Source organism: Vidua chalybeata, chromosome 6, assembly GCF_026979565.1.
Source record: "Vidua chalybeata isolate OUT-0048 chromosome 6, bVidCha1 merged haplotype, whole genome shotgun sequence".
NCBI lineage: Eukaryota > Metazoa > Chordata > Aves > Passeriformes > Viduidae > Vidua > Vidua chalybeata.
Genome location: NC_071535.1, coordinates 3,507,328 through 3,527,630, shown reverse-complemented (window position 1 = coordinate 3,527,630; position 20,303 = coordinate 3,507,328). Strand labels below are relative to the sequence as shown.

The 20,303-nt window shown below is 41.7% G+C and overlaps 1 protein-coding gene across 3 annotated transcripts; it reads left to right on the top strand.

Moving 5' to 3' along the window:
* The first annotated feature begins 727 nt into the window (after positions 1 to 727).
* DLGAP5 (DLG associated protein 5) lies at positions 728 to 20,136 on the top strand. Of its 3 annotated transcripts, none has more exons than XM_053946646.1 (20): positions 728 to 760; positions 1,331 to 1,388; positions 3,481 to 3,730; positions 4,922 to 5,130; positions 5,546 to 5,650; positions 6,073 to 6,157; positions 7,854 to 7,952; positions 8,700 to 8,770; positions 10,410 to 10,702; positions 11,077 to 11,195; positions 11,278 to 11,395; positions 11,783 to 11,868; positions 12,410 to 12,570; positions 13,278 to 13,370; positions 14,766 to 14,985; positions 15,985 to 16,198; positions 16,554 to 16,611; positions 17,697 to 17,850; positions 18,202 to 18,251; positions 18,920 to 20,136. In XM_053946646.1, exons 3-20 carry the CDS (start codon positions 3,490 to 3,492, stop codon positions 19,040 to 19,042), a joined length of 2,499 nt encoding a protein of 832 aa, XP_053802621.1. In that variant the 5' UTR covers positions 728 to 760; positions 1,331 to 1,388; positions 3,481 to 3,489; the 3' UTR covers positions 19,043 to 20,136. The 3 variants fall into 3 exon arrangements, with proteins under 3 accessions (XP_053802621.1, XP_053802619.1, XP_053802620.1); XM_053946644.1 differs by having other exon boundaries at positions 729 to 760; positions 11,275 to 11,395; XM_053946645.1 differs by lacking the exon at positions 728 to 760 and adding an exon at positions 841 to 862 and having other exon boundaries at positions 11,275 to 11,395.
* Positions 20,137 to 20,303: the final 167 nt, after the last annotated feature.

Genomic DNA, 20,303 nt, shown 5'->3' with positions numbered 1-20,303 from the left:
CTGCCTCCAGAGGACACCTGAGCCTTGTGTGTCCCTGTCTGCAGGAAGGGCTCAGAGACAGACCAGGCTCTGCTCCGGGGGCCCAGCAATGGCACCAGAGCAACGAGCAGGAACTGACGCCCACAAGTTCCACCTGAACACGAGGAAGAACTTCCCTGTGCAGTGACTGAGCCCTGAACAGACACCAGAGAGGGTGTGGAGCCTCCCTCACGGGGGATATTCCAGAGCCATCTGGACACAGTCCTGTGCCCTGTGCTCTGGGATGTCCCTGCTGCAGCAGGCAGATGGGACCAGATGAACCACTGCCGTCCCTTCCAGCTCTGTCCGCTCTGGGATTCTGTGGGTGGTAGGAGGCCTCATCGCTATCCCTGAGTCCTGAAGACTTTGGGCTTTGCAAGCCCAAACCGGTGCCAGGCGTCCCTCAGGCACAGGCGACCCCGCCGCCATCTTAGCGCCCCCGCGCCCCGTGGGGAGCCAAGGGCAGGCCGCGCCCTCCGCGGCTTCACCTCCCTCACTCCGCCAGCCAATGAGCGGCAAGTGTAGGCGGGGCATTTCCCCAAGAAGCCAATGGAAATTAAGCGTGGCCATGGGGCGACCAATAAGCAGCTCGCTCTGGGGTTCCGGCGCTGCCAATCACCGCGCGCGGTGAGGCTCATTGGGAGCGGGCGGTCCGCGCTGGCCAATGAGCGTTGGCGGGTGAGATTTGAAAGCGAGGCGGGGCGGCGCGCGGCGGGGCTGCGCGGGGCCGGGGCAGGGACAGGTAATGGCGGCCCGGGGGGCTCGGGGGTCCCGGGCGGGATTTGGGAATCCTGGAGGGCCTTTGAGCCTTCAGGGGGACCTCGACTCGCCGGCAATGAGCTCCGTAAGGGGTCCCGGCGTGGGGGTCTCGCCTGGCGGTGGGCTGGCAGCGGTGCTGCTTCTCTGAGTTGCGGTGGGAACACCCGGGGGTGCTGAGGGGACAATCCTGGGGGCACCCCGCACAGCCGGGCCCGGGCTGTGCCCCACAGGCTGCTCCGAGCCCCGGGGCCCGTCTCGAAACCGTTGAGTCCAGGTTTTACTCAGTCTCTCTTTAAAAGTCGCGATGTTTGCTCTTCCTGTTCTGTTTTCTCACTATTCAGCCTAAAATGTTTTCATGCTCGTTTTGCTCTTTGGTTCATGGGGTGTTGTTGGTCAAAAGTGTCTCTTTTCCTTTGCTGCTATTTATCAAAATACATGATCAGCTTTAATTTTTGGTCCTATACGCTAGCCAGTCACAAATCCTTTGTGTCTCTTTCTTGCTAATAGTCTTTACTTGAGTTTATGCCAATTTAAATACCTATTAATCTTCCAGGCTCCTGTTTGGGCAAGATACTCCACAGGAACAGTAACCTGGGAAGAAGAGGAGACAGGTATTTTTGTTCTAAAAACACATCTTTGGGATATTGAGCATGACATACATTTTTAATGAGTAAGGTAACCTTGCTGTACTTAAAGAACATGGTTAAGGGTACATTTAGGAACTTTGTACTGAAAAAGGATGAGTGTAGAGAGTAAACTGCTGCTTTGAGCAATATTTATCATCCACTGGGCTCAAAAGCCTGCTGCTTCTAGGACACAGATAGAGATGTATTCCCACTGTTTTCTTTATGGCTTTCTGTAATGCCATGTAATTGCTAACAATTCTGTAATGACTAATTCTGTAATTACTAGCAGGATCAGTTCAAATGTGATTGTTGGAGATGCTCATTAATTAGCCTCCCTTAATCACTTAAATGTAAATCAGGGCAAATATGACCTACGAACTGCAGTGGAGTTTTTTGCATTCATCATTAACTGGCATTTTTAATCAATTTCTGAAAGCTGGAATGCAAGATGCAGGCTGAAGCCCAAGATATTCACACTTCAGGTGGTGCTGGTGTGGACCAGCTCTTCCAGGATTGTGTGGAGGAGATCTAGTCCCTTGAGTTTTGATTTTTATTCCCCTTTGCTCTTTAACTTCCACTGACCATTTTTCTCTCCTGACAAAAAGGAGCACAATGCACTGATTTTGGTTTCTGTCCAAGCAAATTTTGGTTTCTGTTCTAAGCAAATCCAGGGGGTTGTGCAGGTGCTGTTGGTGCAAGTTCCCCCCTCCATGAACATTTGAATGGAGTAGGGAACAGGGAGCTGCCCCTGCCAGCACTGATGGCATCTGAACAGGCTTGGGCTGTATTCCTTCTTTGAACAGCTCAAGTTCTCTCCTTGACTACTTTTCCTAGAAATATATTCAGTTTATTTATGCATTATTTACATTTTGCTGCTTTTTTTTTTTTTTTCCTTCTAACATTTGGGTTTTCCAGCTAGGCTGCTGGTTGAATTTTTGGCTTTTGGTGGCACATGGATGGGAGGGGGATGGACTTTAAGAAATCCTGCACACCCATTGTCAAGGCTTTTCAGTACAGTTCACTGATGGTGCCTTCAGTTTGATCAGAGCATGCTGTCCTGAAATGAAGAGCCTCAGAAAATTATTAATTTACCAATTAATTAACCAATTTACCAATTAATTAATAACTGTTGGATGTTTAGTTTAGCTCTGTCACCCTGCTTACTGTTGTCTGTAAGTGGTGGAAGATGAGATGTGTGAGGTGGAAAACCCTGGACAAGGCAGGTTTCAGTGGATAACAGAATCCCAGAATGGTTTGGGTAGGAAGGGGCCTTAAAGCCCATCTTGTTCCCATTCCCTGCCACGGGCAAGAACACCTTCCACTATCCCAGGGTGCTCCAAACCCCATCCAGCCTGGCCTTGGACACTTCCAGGGATGGGGCAGCTACAGCAGCATCTCTGGGCAATCTGTGCCAGGGCCTCCCCACCCTCACAGAGAAGAATTTCTTCCCAATATCCCATCTAACCCTGCCCTTTGTCTGTGTACATCCATTCCCCCTTGTCCTGTCATTCCAGGCCCTCTCCACCTCTCCTGGAGCCCTTTTAGGTACTGTTAGCACAGCAAGTGCAAACCAGCTGACAATTGGCTTAAGGCTTCCCCAGGGTAAAAAAGATGGGGAAAATTCTTGAAATAACCACTATTGTATTGCAGTTGCATCCTGGAAACATCCTGGTTCTGAGTACTCTGCTGCATGGCAAAATTCCTTGCTATCAGATAGGTCTAATCTAAATGGAATGTTGCTTCCAAGTATTGTCCTACAGCCCTGTCATTTACTTGCTCATCTCCTTAATGTGGAAAACAACTGTGGAGAAAGCATGCCAGCCAATCCCAGGCATGGGTGCAGTGTCCCCTCCTAATTCTGTGCCAGACTTGGTGACCACTCAACACCCAAACCCTGGAATGAACAAAAATAATGAGAAATTGCTGAAAGAGTCGTTGCTGAAATTGTCATTTGAGTTTTCTCTGGTCACATACAGAAATAAAGAATTCAGTGCTTTGCTCATAACCTGCAAACTTTAACAAAACTGGAAAACAAACTGGGACAGTGTTTTCCTAATCACTGTGATTGTTGTCTAAGGTCATCAGGATGGCTGCTACTTCCCAGTTTGCCAGTAGATACAAGAAGGATTTGAGTACAGAAGCCCTCAGAACCAAGGTTGCCCGCAGGAAATCCATCCTTCAGAAGGAGAACAGGCACAAGCTCTTCGAAAAGGGCCGGCAGCTCGGGCTGGCAGATGTCAATGTTCAGCCCTCCAAGGAGAGGGGAATTCCTGAGCTCAAGGAAACCAGGGAGTTGTGCTCTCAAGAGAGCAGCAGTGTGAAACAGAGTAAGTAAAGAATTGCTATAGATGTTTTTTTTTTAAGTGTTAAAAATTACAAGTAGGTTTAGTAGCATTATCACAGAAACCTAATAGCAGTCAACATTTTAATTTGACAAAAAAGTTCAAGATTTAAAACCCTGTCAGCCTTTCCAAGTGTTAAAATCAAGACAATAAAATCTTAATACAGCTGTACCCTCCTCACTGCTCCAGTGGTATGAATGAAGCTTTGCTCTGATTTGTCTGCAGCAGCAAAAGGAAGAATGCATTTTGTTATTAATATTCAATAAGAAGTGCCTTTATGATTGCTTTGTCCTTTAGGATGTGAAAAACTCCAGTCTAAAATACCACCTAGCATATAACTGATGCCTGTCACATGCTTAGAGTGTGCTTAGCAATGGACAATTTTATATTATATATAAAATTATTAATGGGTAAATTCACAGTATGATTGTATTTTGAAAATGGCTAGTTTTTGACAACTTATTTTCCTCTCAGAAAATGGAGCCTGCATATATGCTGAATTCTGCTCCCTGGCTCTCCTGGATGCTTGTGGTCTAAGAAATTGAGTTAATGTTTTAAAATGTTAACAGTGTTTTTTAGAAATACTTTCACCTTAAGTATTTTGATAGAAGAAGATTTTAGTAATTTTGTGAAGATTATTGGAGTTCAGTCTGTATGTAACAGTATCAAATATGAAATTTAATAAATTTGTCTAGATTATTTTTCATAAATTTCAACTTTAAGTGGATATTAATTGTTTAGATAGACATAATTCAAGTTTGGCAACATCTTAAGTTTTTATTCTTTCATATAACTTCTGCCTCATTTATTGTCAGCCTGAGTCAAACTTTGGTATCTAAAGCTGAGTTTTCAATGACATTGCAATTGTTTGATAGAGAAACTGGTACAAATAAACCAAATAAGAAGATCAGGTGTTAATTTTCATATCAGTAACCTTGCAAACCTGTGAAATGGGAGTGAGTTTATAGGTGAAGTCTATTTGTAAGTTAAAATTTACCATTGAATTCCCTTCTAGTAGGAAGGGTTAAAACACTTTAGAGATTTCAGTCAGTTCTGCTCTTTGACTTACGTTCCTCTTCTAGCTTGGCAAAGTTTTTTGGAAATTTCTGACTTGTGGTTGGCTCAAAAACCATCTTCATGATTTTGTAACACGTCTGTCTTGCATGCCTGCTGCAGAAGCAGCCCCAAATGCAGCCACCAAGAGGATGAACGAGCGCAGGGAGATGCTCCAGCGCTACAAGGAGGAAAAGGAGCTTCGCAAGCTGCAGGAGCAGAGAGAGAAAGCCAAGAAAGGGGTGTTCAAGGTTGGGCTGTACAGACCAGCTGCACCTGGATTTCTTTCACTTGCTGCTGAGGAACCTGCAGTAGCAAAGCCAAGAGAGAAGGTAACAATGGTGATATTTCATATCTAAATTAATTGCATCTGTGTGCTCCATTTGTGGCTATTTGTGTTATTTCAAATAAACTATTTTGCAAATGCTTTGTTAATGTTATGATAAGGGAGTAATTTGGCTCATTCTCTTTTCTAAACAAAGCTGGAAATAGTACTAATGATATGTGGATTTTTGTATTTGTGACTATGTTCAGCTCAAAAACTGGAATGATTCATCCACAAACGAAAGAGCTGTGTTATTTTAGAGCTAGTAACTTGTTCATATTTAGTCAACTCAGCTTTGAAAGCTTTCCAGATTGCACACATTTTGCACAGACATGTTATTCACATTTATGCTTCTTGCTTAGTCTCTGTGACAAAGGGAAAAAAGAGTTTATTAACTCTCATTTCCTTGGGGATGTTTCCAGGCAGCTCCTGCTTTCTCTGGGAGGATTACTCGGTCAAAAGCCAAGATCCAAGAAGGAAAAAGTATAATACCAACTCTGATACCAACTGCATCTAAGTCCTCTATGGTTTGTTTTTTATATGTATATATAACTTTAGTGAATAAATTTGGAGAAAGGGATGCAATTTCAGACTCAGAGGAGTATCTTTACAAGTTTGATTAGATCAGTACAAGCAGAAAAGAGCACAGGTTTTCTGGATCTGTTTGTCAAGCAAGTTTTTGAAGATACTTAAACTGTTGCTTAAATATTTTTCTTCATTCTTTTTCTGACAATTTATTAACTAGTTGGATAATGCACAATAACATATCCCTAAACCAATCTATTTTAACTTATCCATAATGTCTCTCTACTTTTTAAAGCCCCTTGTGCCAAATAATTCGACTTTTTCCTCTACTGTAATCTGGGATAGATAGATGAGGAAAGAAATTGGGCTACTGAATTTCTGGAAATCTGATACTTCACAAAAAACCTGGTTTTCTTTCTCATAGGTCAGTGCCCACGGGCAGAGCGTGCGCTCTACACAAGCAGGACATAAACAGATGAGTACAGCCAAAGGGGCTGAAAAAGAGAAAGGTATGGAAATACAGCTGAACCTGAAAGTTGGGGTTTTCTGGGGGGAAGATCTACAGTACCCTTTTGGGTGTAGGAAGGAAGGAGGAGATTTTAAGATGGCCATTCCTACCAAGGGCAGCAGCTGGCAGATTATCAAGTGTGTGGCTCCAGGGGTCACATGAGCTTGTTGCCTCCATAGGCTGGAGGAAATGGAATGCAGGATCCTGACAGTCCTGGTTACTGATTATTCCCCCTGGGAGAGGGAAAAGAAACAGGTCAGTAGGCAAATTGCACAACTGCCAGATGCCTCAGCTCCTGGAGCTGTGCAGAGGTTTCTGTTTGCCTCAAGAAGAATATCACAGGTAGTGACTGCTCTTAGAAAAGAACAAGTGCCTTCTGTGTCTGTCACTCTCTGTGCCACAATTATAGATATTTCTTAAGAAAAAAGCAATTAAAAATCAACAACCTGTGCCACCTTTAAGGGATTAGAATACCTTGGGTCAGAAACTCTTCTTCATAGCTCAGTGATATCCTTAAGTAGATAGAACCAAGTCATGTGGAATGCTGATGTTAATGCAAGATATTCAGTAATTCAGAGTGAAATTACTTTCACATCATTAATCTAATCAAATCAGCAAGCAGCAGACTTTATTTAAATTAATTTCAGTAGTGCCTTTGAATACTGAAAAGATGTATTTATTAGTGTTTGATATAAGAATTAAAATGTTTAATTTTTCAAAATGGTCATCCATTGATTATTTCTGTTTAAAATTGATTATTTCTTTTGTACTGAATCAAGGATATGCATTATATGTACTTAAACTTCCCTGCCCATGGCAGGGAGGTTGGAATGAGCTGATCCTTAAGGTCCCTTCCAACCCAAACCATTCTGTGATTCTTTGAAACACCAATATAAAGATGTTTGGGAAGTGAATGTTTGATAAATCCAATGTTGTAGTTATTTACCCAGTGATTTTTTTCCCAACTTTTCATTCTAGCTTGTACAGAATCACAGCTTGACAATAAAGACAGGAATAGCATTAACAGTAACCAAGTGGGGATTTCAGACAGGCAGGGAATGGAATAAAGAGCTCCCATGAAATTTGTCTGTGCAGGGAAGATGCTGTCATTTTAAAGGTCTGTTAGAATCAGTGCTAAAATACAAAGATGAAAATGATGAAGATGGGTAATACAGTGCATGAACTTGTCATATTTCATAAAATATTTCAGAGCAGATTAGTCTTAAGAGTACTTTGTTAGATTGCATTAAATTCTGACCTTAGAAATCATTCATATAATGGCCAGGGCATCACTTTGTTACACCAATGGTTTGCTTTAGCTTCCAGCTGTGCAAATAACCATGGCAAAGATATTAATCTAAAAAAACTTCATCTGTAAAACAGGGAGGGCCTTGACTCTGCTTGCAGGGAGCAGTGGGAAGCATTCCTTAGCTTTGTGCATGGCATCAAACACACTGGTACCTTGATGGAGCTGTGCAGTAAAATCACCTCCAGTCAGGTTCCCTCAGTGCATTGCCTGGATGCCAGGGCCAAGCTGTGCTCTGAACTGACCCCAAAACCACCCAACCCTGTTCATTCTGGCAACTGGTAACTGCAGGTGCATTTTTTCTGATTTCTAGAAAATGGAAACTTTCAGTTATTACTTGAGTGCAGCTCCTCATTAAACTTGGGATCTCTGGGATTAATCTCTCTTGCAGTGTTGCAGACTGCAGCCCAACCAGCCCCCAGTGTGAGAGTCACCAGAGCAGCTGCCTCTGCAGCCAGGCAGGTGCTGAAACCAACTGCTGCTACTGCTGGTAAGTGAGGCAGAGTTGTGTAGCTCAACTGTACCTTAGACTGCATTTAAGTCATGCCAAATTATCATCTAAGAAAAGGACTAAATGCTGGATCACTCAGACTCTTGGCTGGAGCTCTAGTGCAGTATCTACATCAACATGTTGAAACCAACACTGGACAGTTTCCCACAAAACCCATCAGTGTGGAGCATCCATGTCCACATGGTAATTACAAACTCAGAGAACGAAGCCAGAACTGGTAAAGATTGCCCCTTTGGCTGTTTATTAAATATGTTATTCATAATTATTAAATATGTGAGCAGGAACATCTCTGGAAGAGATGAGAGCCTTTGTTTGTCAGATGAGGAATTTCTCTTTGTGTTTGCCTGTTTACTAGAATTCAGTCCACCAACAGAATTCCTATGCCATATAGAAATGAAAAATCTAAACTCAAACTGGCTTGACACTCTCTCTTCAACCTTTTAGGAAATAAGGTGACTTTTATTTTAACTATATGGCAAGATCTAAAGATTGATGGCTTAATGAACCTGTTTTCTTGGTGATACATCTGTTACTAGGCTGTTAAATCCTAGGCAAGGTTTTCTTTTGAATGAACTTTCGCAATGCTCTTTCTTCCCTCTAACCACCTCCCACCCAAGAAATAAAACAGTCTCTATCTTTAGCAACTGGATTTTTATGGCAGTGTTTTGGTGAAAGATTACATGAATCAGCTGCCTTTTTGACCTCTGGGAGTGTCTCTTTTTGTAGGTAACCAGTCACAGAGAAAGGCAGCAAATGTAGGAAAGCAGAAGAAAGCTGTCAAACCTGATCCCATAAAGGTAGGTCATGTAATAGTTGAAATGGAAAAGCAGTAAAACTAATTTAAGAGCTAATAACTGTGTCATTGTAGTTGAAGTGCTCAAACATAAAGTAATAATTTCAGTAATAAGCTAGAATTTGGGAAGGAGTTGTATGTATTTATACTGCCATATTTTAAAAATTAAGATCAAATTTTGTGCTCATATAGAGTCACAGGATACTTGGAAGAGACCCACAAGGATCATCTCTGTCCAACTCCTGGCTCTTCACATCCAGGAATCCCACATGGATGTGGACATGACTGATGAATGATGTGATTACTAATCAGGATTTGGACAATGATTTAAAATAGACAAGAAGTTCTTGCATGACATATATCTGATGTTTTAACTAGTCCAAAAAAAAAAAAAAAAAAAAGGGCAGCTTTGATGGTTTAATCTAGCAGCTGTAAATTTTGTGCAGTTCATTCCTTTTTGAAGTGTATTCTGAATGGATCCTTTTCCTGCTCAGGTAACAATATGAGACTCTTGAAGCTAAGAAATAAACACAATTTTAGGTTTTAAACCACCAAAAAATAAAGGTGGAAATGCTGTTCTCTGCAAAGTAGAACACTATTTTCTGCTAAAGGCAGTCATTGTGGTTCTTGGTGTCATCACTTCCAGAATTTTTTATGCATTTATGTGCAGACAGTTCTGTGCAAGAGCTATCCATGATTTTTTCCTTCTTTTGCTCCACTTTTCCCTCTCACACCTCCCATCTCCACCTTGTTCCTGTAACTGGAGCTGTGCTTTAGAGTGTTTGAGATTGTGCAATCACACCCAAACAGGAGGTGAGAGCACTTGTATCTTGCTTGGACAAGCACCTCTTCACAGGCAGGAGTCCCTGCCAGTTGGTAAACTCTTGCTGTATCCACAGGCAGATCATTTGAAAAGGCTGGCTAAAAGCAAAATTCAAGGTTTACATTCCTAGCAGAGGTGACTGAAGTATAACAAGACTTTCAGTGGATTGAAGATGCATATTTTCTTGAAAAACACCCAGAGTTTTTCTGGCTGGCTTGAGCTAACAATCTCAATTAGATATCTCAGAAATGTCTTCTGTGTGACTATCTGGTCACTCATCTCATAAGAATGTGAATTATTGTTTAATTTTTTTCCTCTCTTTTAATGACATTCTGTAGTGGTAACTGCACTTGTCTTGGGTTGCATTCCTCAGCTATCAGCCTATTCCAGCTTGTTTTTCAGTCTTTGGACTGGAGTATGTGCATAAACTATGATTATTCAACAGTCCTAGTTGGATTTGGAGACAGTAATTCTGCTCTTGAGGATTTTATCACCTTAAAGCTTTTTTTTTTCTAGCAATGGGAGCAAGCATTTGTCAATTTTAATTATTGTTTTGGTTGGTAAGGTGTTCTGCTTTAGCCCCTGGAGTGAATTGTTCCATTCTATGTAGTGAAGTGTTAACTTCTGTCTCTAGAATGATTTGCAGGTATCAAAAATGGTTGGATTTGTTGGTAACTCATCACTTCTGTCCAGGTGTGCTGTTTTAGGAGCTGATTTACCTTAATCTATTCCCTTCCTGATGGCTTTCAGACACTCATGTTACAATTCAGCCCATTCCTATTGGTTTGTTGTTTTGATTTGTCTATCTATGCTGTTACAGATCATTTCTTCTACACATGAAGTGGAGACAAGTGCTGGAGTGGATCCAGGGCTGAAAAGTTCTGCAGCTGATTCCAAACACTCAATGCCAGTAGAACTTCAGCAAGAGCAAACCTCAGTGGAAAACAACAATTTTTCTCCAAGGAGACCCAGAACACGCTCCTTTGCACCTCAAAACTTTGTGTTTCAGCCTCTGAGTGGATTGGCAACCTACACTGTGACACCCATGTCTCCTTCAAGGGCAAATGCTTTTTTGACACCCAGTGCTGTCTGGAATTTTTCAAAATCTCCAATGTAAGAGTCTTCCTTCTAATGGGGCCTAAAATGCAAGTGAACCTCTGTGGGGATGCAAAAAACTTTTTTTCTATGGAAAGATTCATTTTGTAACAAAGTGTTGTGGTGTTGTAACACCTGATCCTCATGGGTTCTATCATTGCTTAAATGTGGACTTAACACAACAGCAGATATGGATATAATCCATTATTCTGTCCATGCTTGAGGAGCAGCTGTCAAAGACTCTGCCCTGTATCTGTCTGCATTGATTTATTTGAGTTCTCTAGTGTTGTGTGGAGGTTTCCCTTCTAAACTGTGCATTTCTGTGAAATTGGCCATATTTGATGTCACTTTCTCAGTGTGTCTTAACTAAACGTACTTTTGTCTTTTTCCAGCAAAATATTTGAAAAATCCAGTGAAACTAAAGCACAAAAGCCTAATTTAAAAAGTCAAACTTCACCTTTTGTTGAAGGCATTCAAGAACAGCAAATGACCACAAGCTTGAAAGGAGGAGGTAGGAAGTTCACATTTAGTTTATGCTGATGCTTTTAATTATCACCAGATTCTGATGAAATTCCTCTCATACTTTTCAGCAGGTGAATCAGATGAGAGAACTTCCAGTCAGAGATCAAAGAAAACAGCTCCTGTCTCAACAGCACTTGCAGTGAAGTCAGATGATACAAGAGAGCAAGAGCATGATGTGCCCTATTTCAGGTTTGGGCTCACTTGTTTCACTTCCCTGATGTCCATGTAAAGATTCTTGATAAGAAAAATGAGACTTCTTCCATTGATCACCTTAATTTAATGGTGATTGATGTCTGTCAGCTGTGACCTGAGCAGGCAGACATTCCTGTTTTCCTTTTTGTACCTTAACTGCAAGGAAAGTATGTAAACTTCTGGAGACTGACACCTTGTCCTAAGGATCATGAGCTTGAAAGCAGCAGAAAAGAAACTGCACCTCAGCCACTCAGCAAAATAAAACAATCTAATCTTCAGCTCAAAGACTCTGGATTCTCTGAGAGCAGAAGGATATTATCATTAACAGCCACAAGTCAGGAAAGGCTCCAAATCCTTATTTTTTCTCTACCCCTGTATTTTCAGAAACATTCTTCGGACTGAGACGGAGAGGCTGCTGTCTCAGTGCCTGCAGTGGGAAGGGAACCTTGAGCTGGACATTCCAGAGGATGGTAAGAGTGAGCTGCAATAGGCACCAGAAAGGGGGGTTCTGGGATCTGAATGGGGCAGAGAGAAGGACATGTATGTGCTGTTTGCAAAATAGCAAAAGAAATCTGCAAAGCTGTACTAGAGGAAGTTTAGAGTTGGATCTGCCCCAAGATACAGAGTCTCCTATTCCTAAACTTTGTGTAGCACTTGCAGTGATGGTGATTGATAAAGTGAATGAAGTGCACATCAAAATAGTTGTTCTATTGTCAGTCAATATTTAAATGTGTGAACTTTAACCAAGCTGAGTTTTAAAAATAAGATCAGTTTTTAATGTGGAATAAGTGCCCTTACCTGGGAAAATATAGATGATTCCGGCAACGCTTATCTTTAAGACTTGAGAGAGTAATTTTTTTTTGAAAGAAGCAACTTCAGAGCATTTCAGTGGACAGGAAAGCTCCATCTGAATTGAATTGCAGGTTTGCAATAGGTGGGACAACAAATTCCAGACTCCTCAAACACTTATTTATCCAAGATATCCTGTATTTTTTTCCTTGTTGCTACCAGCTAAAGACCCGATTCGCTCCACAGTTGGTCAGACAAGGCTGCTCATAGGAGAAAGGTTCAAACAGTTTGAAGGACTGGTTGATAATTGTGAATTTAAAAGAGGTGAAAAAGAAACAACATGTACAGATCTGGATGGATTTTGGGATATGATTAATTTTCAGGTATGTATTTGCATGTTAACTTAGTAGAATAAAACTGATGGAGTTCTTTATGAGCCAAGTATTGAAACTTTTTTGGTTCTGTTTTTTATCTTTAATGTAAAAAATGCAGGATCTTGTTTTAACACCTTGTGACAGTGAATAGTTGCTGTTGGGATGAGTTACAATTCATGAACCGGTTCTTCTGTTGTGTCTTCTTGTGGCCTGTGTGCCTTGTCTGTCTCTGGAATGACTGTTTGACCAAATCTTATTCTGTTTTGGAGTGAGGATAGTCACAATGTCTACTTGTGAAAATTCCTGAAGCTCACCTGAAAAGTAGGGGTCCTATGCTTCAGTATGAGAATAATGCAGAAATTACAATAACTCTGTTTAGGGCTGAGCTTAGGTTGTAGAAAATCTTCATCTCTTTTCCTCTGTTAATGCTTTCTTTAGTTTCAGAATGAAATATAATCTGAATTATCAAAAAAGCTCTCAACAGTATTTGTAAATCAGCACTCAACAAAGGAGTTTGTAAGTAGATAAACTAAATGCAGAGATGGATTTGTTATGGTCCTAGTCACAGGTTTTGACCTCTGCAGAAAGCATAAGAGTTTGATCTGCTTCTTCAGAAGTATTTGAGAGATGTTTCCCACAGGATGGAAGACTGTGCTTGTTTGAGTAAAGGTTATTTTACAATGTATCCTTTTGCTTTCCTTAAATGTGACCAACAGATTGAAGATGTGAATAAAAAATTTGATAATCTGGTGAAGCTTCAAGACAATGAGTGGCAGCCACTTGATGTCCCAAGCAAAGCAGTTGCTAAGGTATGAATAGCCCCTAAAGCACATCTTGCATGGTGGCTTCTTTAGATATATTGAATATTAAATGAAATTCCTCTCAGGGTGCACCCTTCTCCCTCACCTCTCTTGTATTATCTGGTGGGTTTAGTCCTAGATGCCTCTTTTGGCTGGTAAGATTAGAACTAAGTATTAACAATGACTTTTTTGGAGTCATTGATTCTTTGCTAGTAAGACAAAGCTCTTAAATTTAGGATATGAACTTACTCTTCAGATGTAAAACAATTTATCTGGGCCACTGACTTAACTGGAAAGTAAACCACACAGGAATTTGGGAGTGACTGCCAGTTTTGAGCAGGGAGTGCTGAGTTGTGTTGGTGTCCCATTAAGTCAACACCATGGGTGGCTTTAAACTGCTGCTTCTCCAAGCACAAATGGATCTGACACTCTCCAAAATAAGTTAGTGCTTATTGCAAAATAAGCTGTAATGTGAGTTGTTTTATCTACTCTTTGGTTTGAAATATATAATTGCTTCTGACTGAGTGTTGAGTTGTATTTGCATTGCCTAAACTCTGTGCAATTCCTTGAGACTGCTTAACTAATCATAACCTTGAGATGAAGGTGGATAAGAAACTCCAGGCATGGGAAAACAGAGGGAATGTGGTCTGTGGGAGCTGCTCATAAATGCCAGAACTCTTCAGGTGGCACAAAACAAAACTTCCTTTGGAAAACTGAATGCTAAGAGAGGCTTCAGTGAATGCCTGGAGTCTGTCCTGTGGTTACACTCTGTCCCTGCCACTAGGAGTCCCTGCATGCCAGTGCTTCCAAAATCTTACTGAATTTATTAGGAAAAAAGTTATATTAAGGATTTTTGAACTGCATATTCATTTGGAAAAAAAATTATTAATGTTGTCATCACAGACTTACTTTAACAGCTGGATGGCAGCCCAAGAGATGCTGGGGCTGGGCAGAGGCCTTGATGCATAAAATTGTAGAATTGTTGAGGCTGGAAAAGTCACAGAGTCCAACCAGCACTGGCAGTGCCACCACCAACCCCTGTCCCCAAGTGCCACATCACATGGCTTTCAAATCCCTCCAGGGATGGGGACTCTGCCCTTCCCTGGGCAGCTGTGCCAGGGCTGGACAACCCTTTCAGAGAAAATATTTTTTCCTGATATCCAATCCAAACTTCCTTTGGTGCAAATTAATCCAGTTCCTCTCCTCCCGTTCCCTGGGAGCAGATCCTGAATCCCACCTGGCTGCTCCCTCCTGTCAGGGAGTGCTGCAGAGCCACAAGGTCCCCCCTGAGCCTCCTTTTGCTCCTTGCTGTGTCTGTGCCAGCAGCACCTGTGTAGAATGTGGAATGTGGAATTGCTCCTCTCCAGAATTTCCAGGTGTGACCCAGCTTTCTTACCATTCCAGAAAAAAGCAGTTCCAAATGGAGTGGCCAAGCCCAAGGTGGAAGCAGCTGCCAGAGCTGCTGCCCGGAGCCGCCTGGCTTCTGTGAAAGCAGCCATGAGGGACAAAATGAAGCAGGGGGCAGCTGCTGAGGGTACACATCAGGAGAGGCTGCCAGAGGCAGAAAAAGTGGTTTTTGAAGCAGGATTTTTCAGGATTGAAAGCCCTGTGAAAAACTTTTCAGGTAGGTGAAGCTTAATCGTGATTTCTGTGTTCTGAAAGTACCAAAGAGAGTTTAATCCATTTCACTGGGGAGAGGAATTTGTGCTGTTTATACTGGCTACAACTCCAGGACTGGACACACTGTTTCAGCCAGTGACTGATTACATCAGGGCTCCAAAGTAAACTCGTGTACATGAATGTGCTGATTTGAGTGGTTATGGCAGCATGAAATCCCTGCTTAGACAGAGGTGAAATAGCTGGTTCATGTTTTTCCAGCATAAATTTAATAATGAAATTCTAATCTGAGCATTCCCAGATTCAGCTGATGAGCTTCTTCATCAAAGTCAATGCCAGCTCACATCCTCTAATTGTAGGACAGGAATTTGGATTTTTTTTAAACTAAACCTCTTGCAGTGCTGTCTTCAAAGCTGCAAATAAGTCCACTCATAATCTGTGCTCATGTGGATAAGATTGTAACATAATCCAGTTTGCTATAAAAGCTGTTTAATAGTTCAGGTTTTTTAACAGGTGCTCAAAATATAACTTCATTTTCAGCATTTTATCTTAATGACATCTATGTGCAGCCAGTATTTCCAGTACTTCTGCTTCTCTCACATTTCTAGTTCATAATTTGATTTTAAATTCCCTTTTTTTTGGCACAGATCTCTCTTCTCATGACAAAACTAGCAATTTTTTTTTCATGTGCCTCTTGTTAGTAGGAGGGAACTTCTGAAAAGCTTTGAGCAACTCTGGGTTTAAGCCAACTCCAGCAGAGAATCTGTTATAAGCATCAGTTCTAAATCTGTGTCTTTTAAACTCTATTAAAATTGCCTAATTTGAAAGATGGAAGTTAATAATTTCAATTTCTCTTTGCAAGTGTATATAAGATTTCCATCTAATATTTGTATAAGATGATTCAGCAAGCAGAAAACAATTGTGTCCCTGGTTAGAATCATAATGATCAGTTCATTTCAGCTTCTGGAAACTGGTGTAGGAATGAAATATTAAACACATTTTCCAGGTTTGCTTCCAAGGACCCCTGGAAAACTGGCAAATCCAAGATCATCCATTAGATCTTTGCTTGCTTCTCCTCTCTGTGACCCTGAGGATGCAACTGCAAAACAAACCCCATCAGGCCTCAAAGGCTTCCACCCAGCACAAAGTTTGAAAACAGACCAACTTCCCACTGAACAATCTCCCCCACTGGATAAACTCCCTGATGGTCTTGAACAAAGGTAGGCATGTTAAAGCAGCTCTTAATTAACCTTGTACAAATCATGTTAGAGTTGGAACTGAAAGACATAATGCTAAAACCCATTTAAATGTTCCCTTTTGATTTGGCAGTGATAAAGTTTGCAAAGTACTTGTGACTTTTCCTTCCCTTATGCAAATATTCAGAGCTTTGCCCAAATGTAATTTTGCTGCTGGGGTAGAAGTTTGTTTGCCCAGGAAGTTTGAGTTTGATGTAGCTCACCAGTGCCAACCAAGGCAGCAAAACTGCAGAACAAACTGTAAGATTAGTTGGACAAGTCAGAAGGTGATTGATGAAGATGATTGAGAAGAATGAAAATGTTTTGGTTTCTCTTGCAGCATTTCTGTGGTTGCAGAAGAAATGTGTCTGGTTGCTGGCACAGCAGAGGGAAATAAGGTAAGTCATGCATTGTTCATGGATGTGCTTTAAATACTCTGTTTTTACTAGCAAAGGAAAGATTCCTTTGATTACCCCAGACACTTGGACTTCTGATCAAATCCTCCCTTAGAAATCTTGTGTATTCCTCAGGGCAGTGCTTTTTACCTCTGGGTGGACAAAGGTAGGGACTGCTGCAGTTTGGGCACCTTGTCTTGCTCTTTAGAGCTGAATTTGGAGGTCCTGGCTGCTCCAGGAGGACACTTGTCACTTGGACAAGCAATGTTCCTAGAAGTCCACCACCTCCTGTTTTCTGGTGTGGATTTTTTAAATGCTTGTGCATTTATGGACCCTTACTAAAAGCAGCAGCACTCAGTCCTCAGAGCATCCTCCACAGCAGAGCACTGGACTCTTAATCTCCTTAGAGGTATAGCAAGAGCTAATCCAAGTGTCAGAAATGCATGTCCTGAAATGTCTGAAGACTTGGTGACATTGTCTGTGTTTGAGTAGCCTTAAAAAAGCAGGAATGTGGCCCCTAATTCAGATGATACTGTGCTACCAGTGAAAGTCAGTGCTTTGGAGTCAAGCATCCTGTAGTAACTTTCATTGGAAATGGAGTCTTTAAATTTAATTTGTTACTGCTTGGATGTGTGCATGACTGCAGCAGTCAGTTCCCCTCCCATCCCCCTGCATCTAATATATATTTTAAAAATCCTTGTTACTAATTTTTTCTTGTGGCTTTTACTTCATCCTTTCTCTGTTAAAATGAGAGTTAGTGATTTCACTCTCTGGGGAAACCTTTCAGTGCTGCTGATGGTTTTTTTCTGGAGGAAAAGTCACCAGATAACACTTGAAGTTCAAAACCTTTTTTTCCTGTGGAAGAAATTCCCTTATACTGTCAGAGGGTTTTTCAGGCTTTAAAGGGTGTTTGGTATATGAGTCACAGCCTTAAACACTGAGCCTTGGCCTGCCTGTGCCTTGTACAGTGCCTGGAGTTAAAACTCCATCTCTGCTGAACTGTCCATAAAATCTGTAGGTTAGATGTGTGGACTTGGTCTGACGTAACGAGGATGTGGCTGGGAACAGAGAAAATCCCTGTTTTTCAGGTCCTGGGAAATTCTAGCAGTGAATCAAAAGCAGTGGATGGCATGGAAGAGATGGAACTGTCCGCTGCAGAACAAGGACAAGACATCATCATGTGCAGCCCAGAGAAGGAGACAAACTCTGCTCAGTCTGGAGAGCCACAAATGCATCAGACAGGTGCTTATCTTAGAGCTGCATGGTGCAGCTTGGGTGGCATTGCTGAGGCCTTGTGGTTATCCTAAGGATTTATGATGGTCTGAATATTACTCTTTGAAATCAGAGTGATTTGTGTGTGCTGTTAGAAAAGCCTCCCTTAGCTTGGTTACACACGTTGCACATGAGCAAACAGTGCCCTTGGATTTCTCTGTACAGTTTCTGAGGGATATGTGAAGCAGAAAGCTAATATAAAGAAATAAATACAGTTTAGAGTTTGAATTTCTTCTTTTAATAAATACAGAAGAGAATATTGTTTTTTCAGCTTTGGCAGCATCAGACTAATTTTTTTTTAATTATATACTTATTTTTCAGATGTTTCATGCAGTGATTTGACACTCATTGACAGAAATCCTTTTGATATGGTAAGTTGACCTTCAAGTTTATTTGACTAAGGCAAGCTGTGTGTTGCAGGACTGTTCACCTTTGCTGCAAACTCAGTTACTGCACAAAGAAAATTAAACTCTTAAAGATGTTATCGAGCCAATTGATGTAGCTTTAAATACAAACCACATTCCTGCTGTCTCCTTGCTGGGCTCACACTGGTATTCCTTATTGCACATGATGAGTGTAGGATGAATCAAGTCATTTGTATCAGGACAATGTCTGATTCTTCTCAGATTGAGCCTTTAAATTGTGTTTCTTACAAATTTCCTTGTAGATATTCACTAACAGCCTTTCTTTTTCTTCCTGGAATTTTTTAAGTCTACCCCAAATCTTTTTTAATCACCTCAGCATTTAGAGCTGGAAGTAACATTCAGCAGGGAAAAGCAGGTGTGCAAAAGCTTTCACATTTAATACAATTAATAGAATTTGGGTGTAGGTTTTCTTGTGAAAAATCCTCTTTAAAACACTGATTACTGACTTGAGTAAGGAGTGTCTGTCTTCAGCACGGACCATGTGTAATCACTTTTTATTTTATGCCTGAGAAATAAGCTTGTAAAATTACTCTTGGGGAAATCAGAGTCCTTCCAGTGCTCTGTGGTTTAAGTGTTCCTCAAACCCTGACTCCACACTCTGGCTCCTCCCACAGCCAATACTGGATGCTGAGTTTCCCTTCACTCCAGTCAAGACCAAAGCCCAGAAGTTTGCAGCAGCTGAAGTATTCAGTGACCTCATCGTGTTTTCTCCTGTTGGTCCCTCTGGGGATCAATGAAAAGTGACTTGAAATGCAAAATATGTAAATTCTATGAACAGGAAGCCCACAGAGGGTATCTGGAACACAGTCTGCTACCCTGGAACTGTGTTGAGAGAGGAAGAGTACCCATGGTAATGGATCTGATACTGGGGTTTGTATCACTTGATGGTGCAGTTGTGATGCACCAAAGCTCTCTGTACATCAGTAGTGGGCTGTGTTCTGGTGATCCCTGCTGTATCCTCTGGCTGTAAATTCTGACTGCAACCTGAAGCATTTTTATGTTGGTATCATTTAATGTATTTCCTGTCTCCTCCAAGTTGTAAAACTGTTCACCTTTAAGCTTTTCTACCCTGATCTGACTGACCTCATAACTTACTGTTATTACAGGGTGCCCACCCCACCAGCTGTGCCTGTGCCCTGTATCTGCTGGGAGGGCACCTTTTGGGGTGAGACCCAGGCTGTTCCCTCCCCAGAACACCCTGCCATGCCCTGGGGGTACCTCTGCACCCCCAGGCTGCAGTGTCTGGTGTGTGAACACCTGCCTCAGCACCAGCTCTGGCAGGGTTGGATGCATGCAATTCTTTCCTGGGAAAGTTTCCCTGGTGTGTAACAACCACTGGATTTGTAATATCAGAAACTAGCTCAGAAGAAGGATTTCTAAGTTAGCTAATACCTTTTCTTGGTGATGTATTGAAATAGGCATTGATATTATTTCCTATAAGGATGCAGTTTTCTATTGAGTCTCTTAAGGACCCATGTTTTCTACTTGTTTTTGACATGTTTATGCTCAGTCTCTTCTCTCATCTTGTTCCTTGTGCATTCCCCATCCAGACTGTAAAATATTTCTGCATAAGGAGCATGCCAGTTCTATAGACTGTGGATTTGAGAAGTAGCATTACAGTACCACCAGTTGTTGTATTTTTAACAAGTACCTCACTGGACTTCTTCTTGTACTGGTGACCAGAGTGTAACACACATCCTTCCACCAGCCTTGATCCCAAACCAAGCAGAGATTTCAGTCCCTCAGCAGAGAGTGTTGCTGCCACTGCCAGGGGTTTAGTTAAAACCTGGAAGCTGTGTACTGATTACACTGAATAAAGAGAGGAAGCTGATGTGTGCTGGAATCCATTTTCTTAATTTCTAAACTCCAGTTCTAGGGATCCTTTCAGGTATCTTTTAATGACTTTTCTGCTGGGGAATGGTTTGGGTTGGGAGGGAACTCAAAGCCCATCCAGTTCCACCCCTGCCATGGGCAGGGACACCTTCCACAGACCAGGTT

What these genes read in the sequence shown, in the direction of transcription:
- DLGAP5 (XM_053946644.1), top strand. Translation starts at nt 3,490, where the DNA reads ATGGCTGCTACTTCCCAGTTTGCCAGTAGATACAAGAAGGATTTGAGT. An exon ending in GCTGGACATTCCAGAGGATG is followed by an intron (nt 11,869 to 12,409) that starts GTAAGAGTGAGC and finishes TGTTGCTACCAG; the next exon opens with CTAAAGACCCGATTCGCTCC. An exon ending in ACAGAAATCCTTTTGATATG is followed by an intron (nt 18,252 to 18,919) that starts GTAAGTTGACCT and finishes CTCCTCCCACAG; the next exon opens with CCAATACTGGATGCTGAGTT.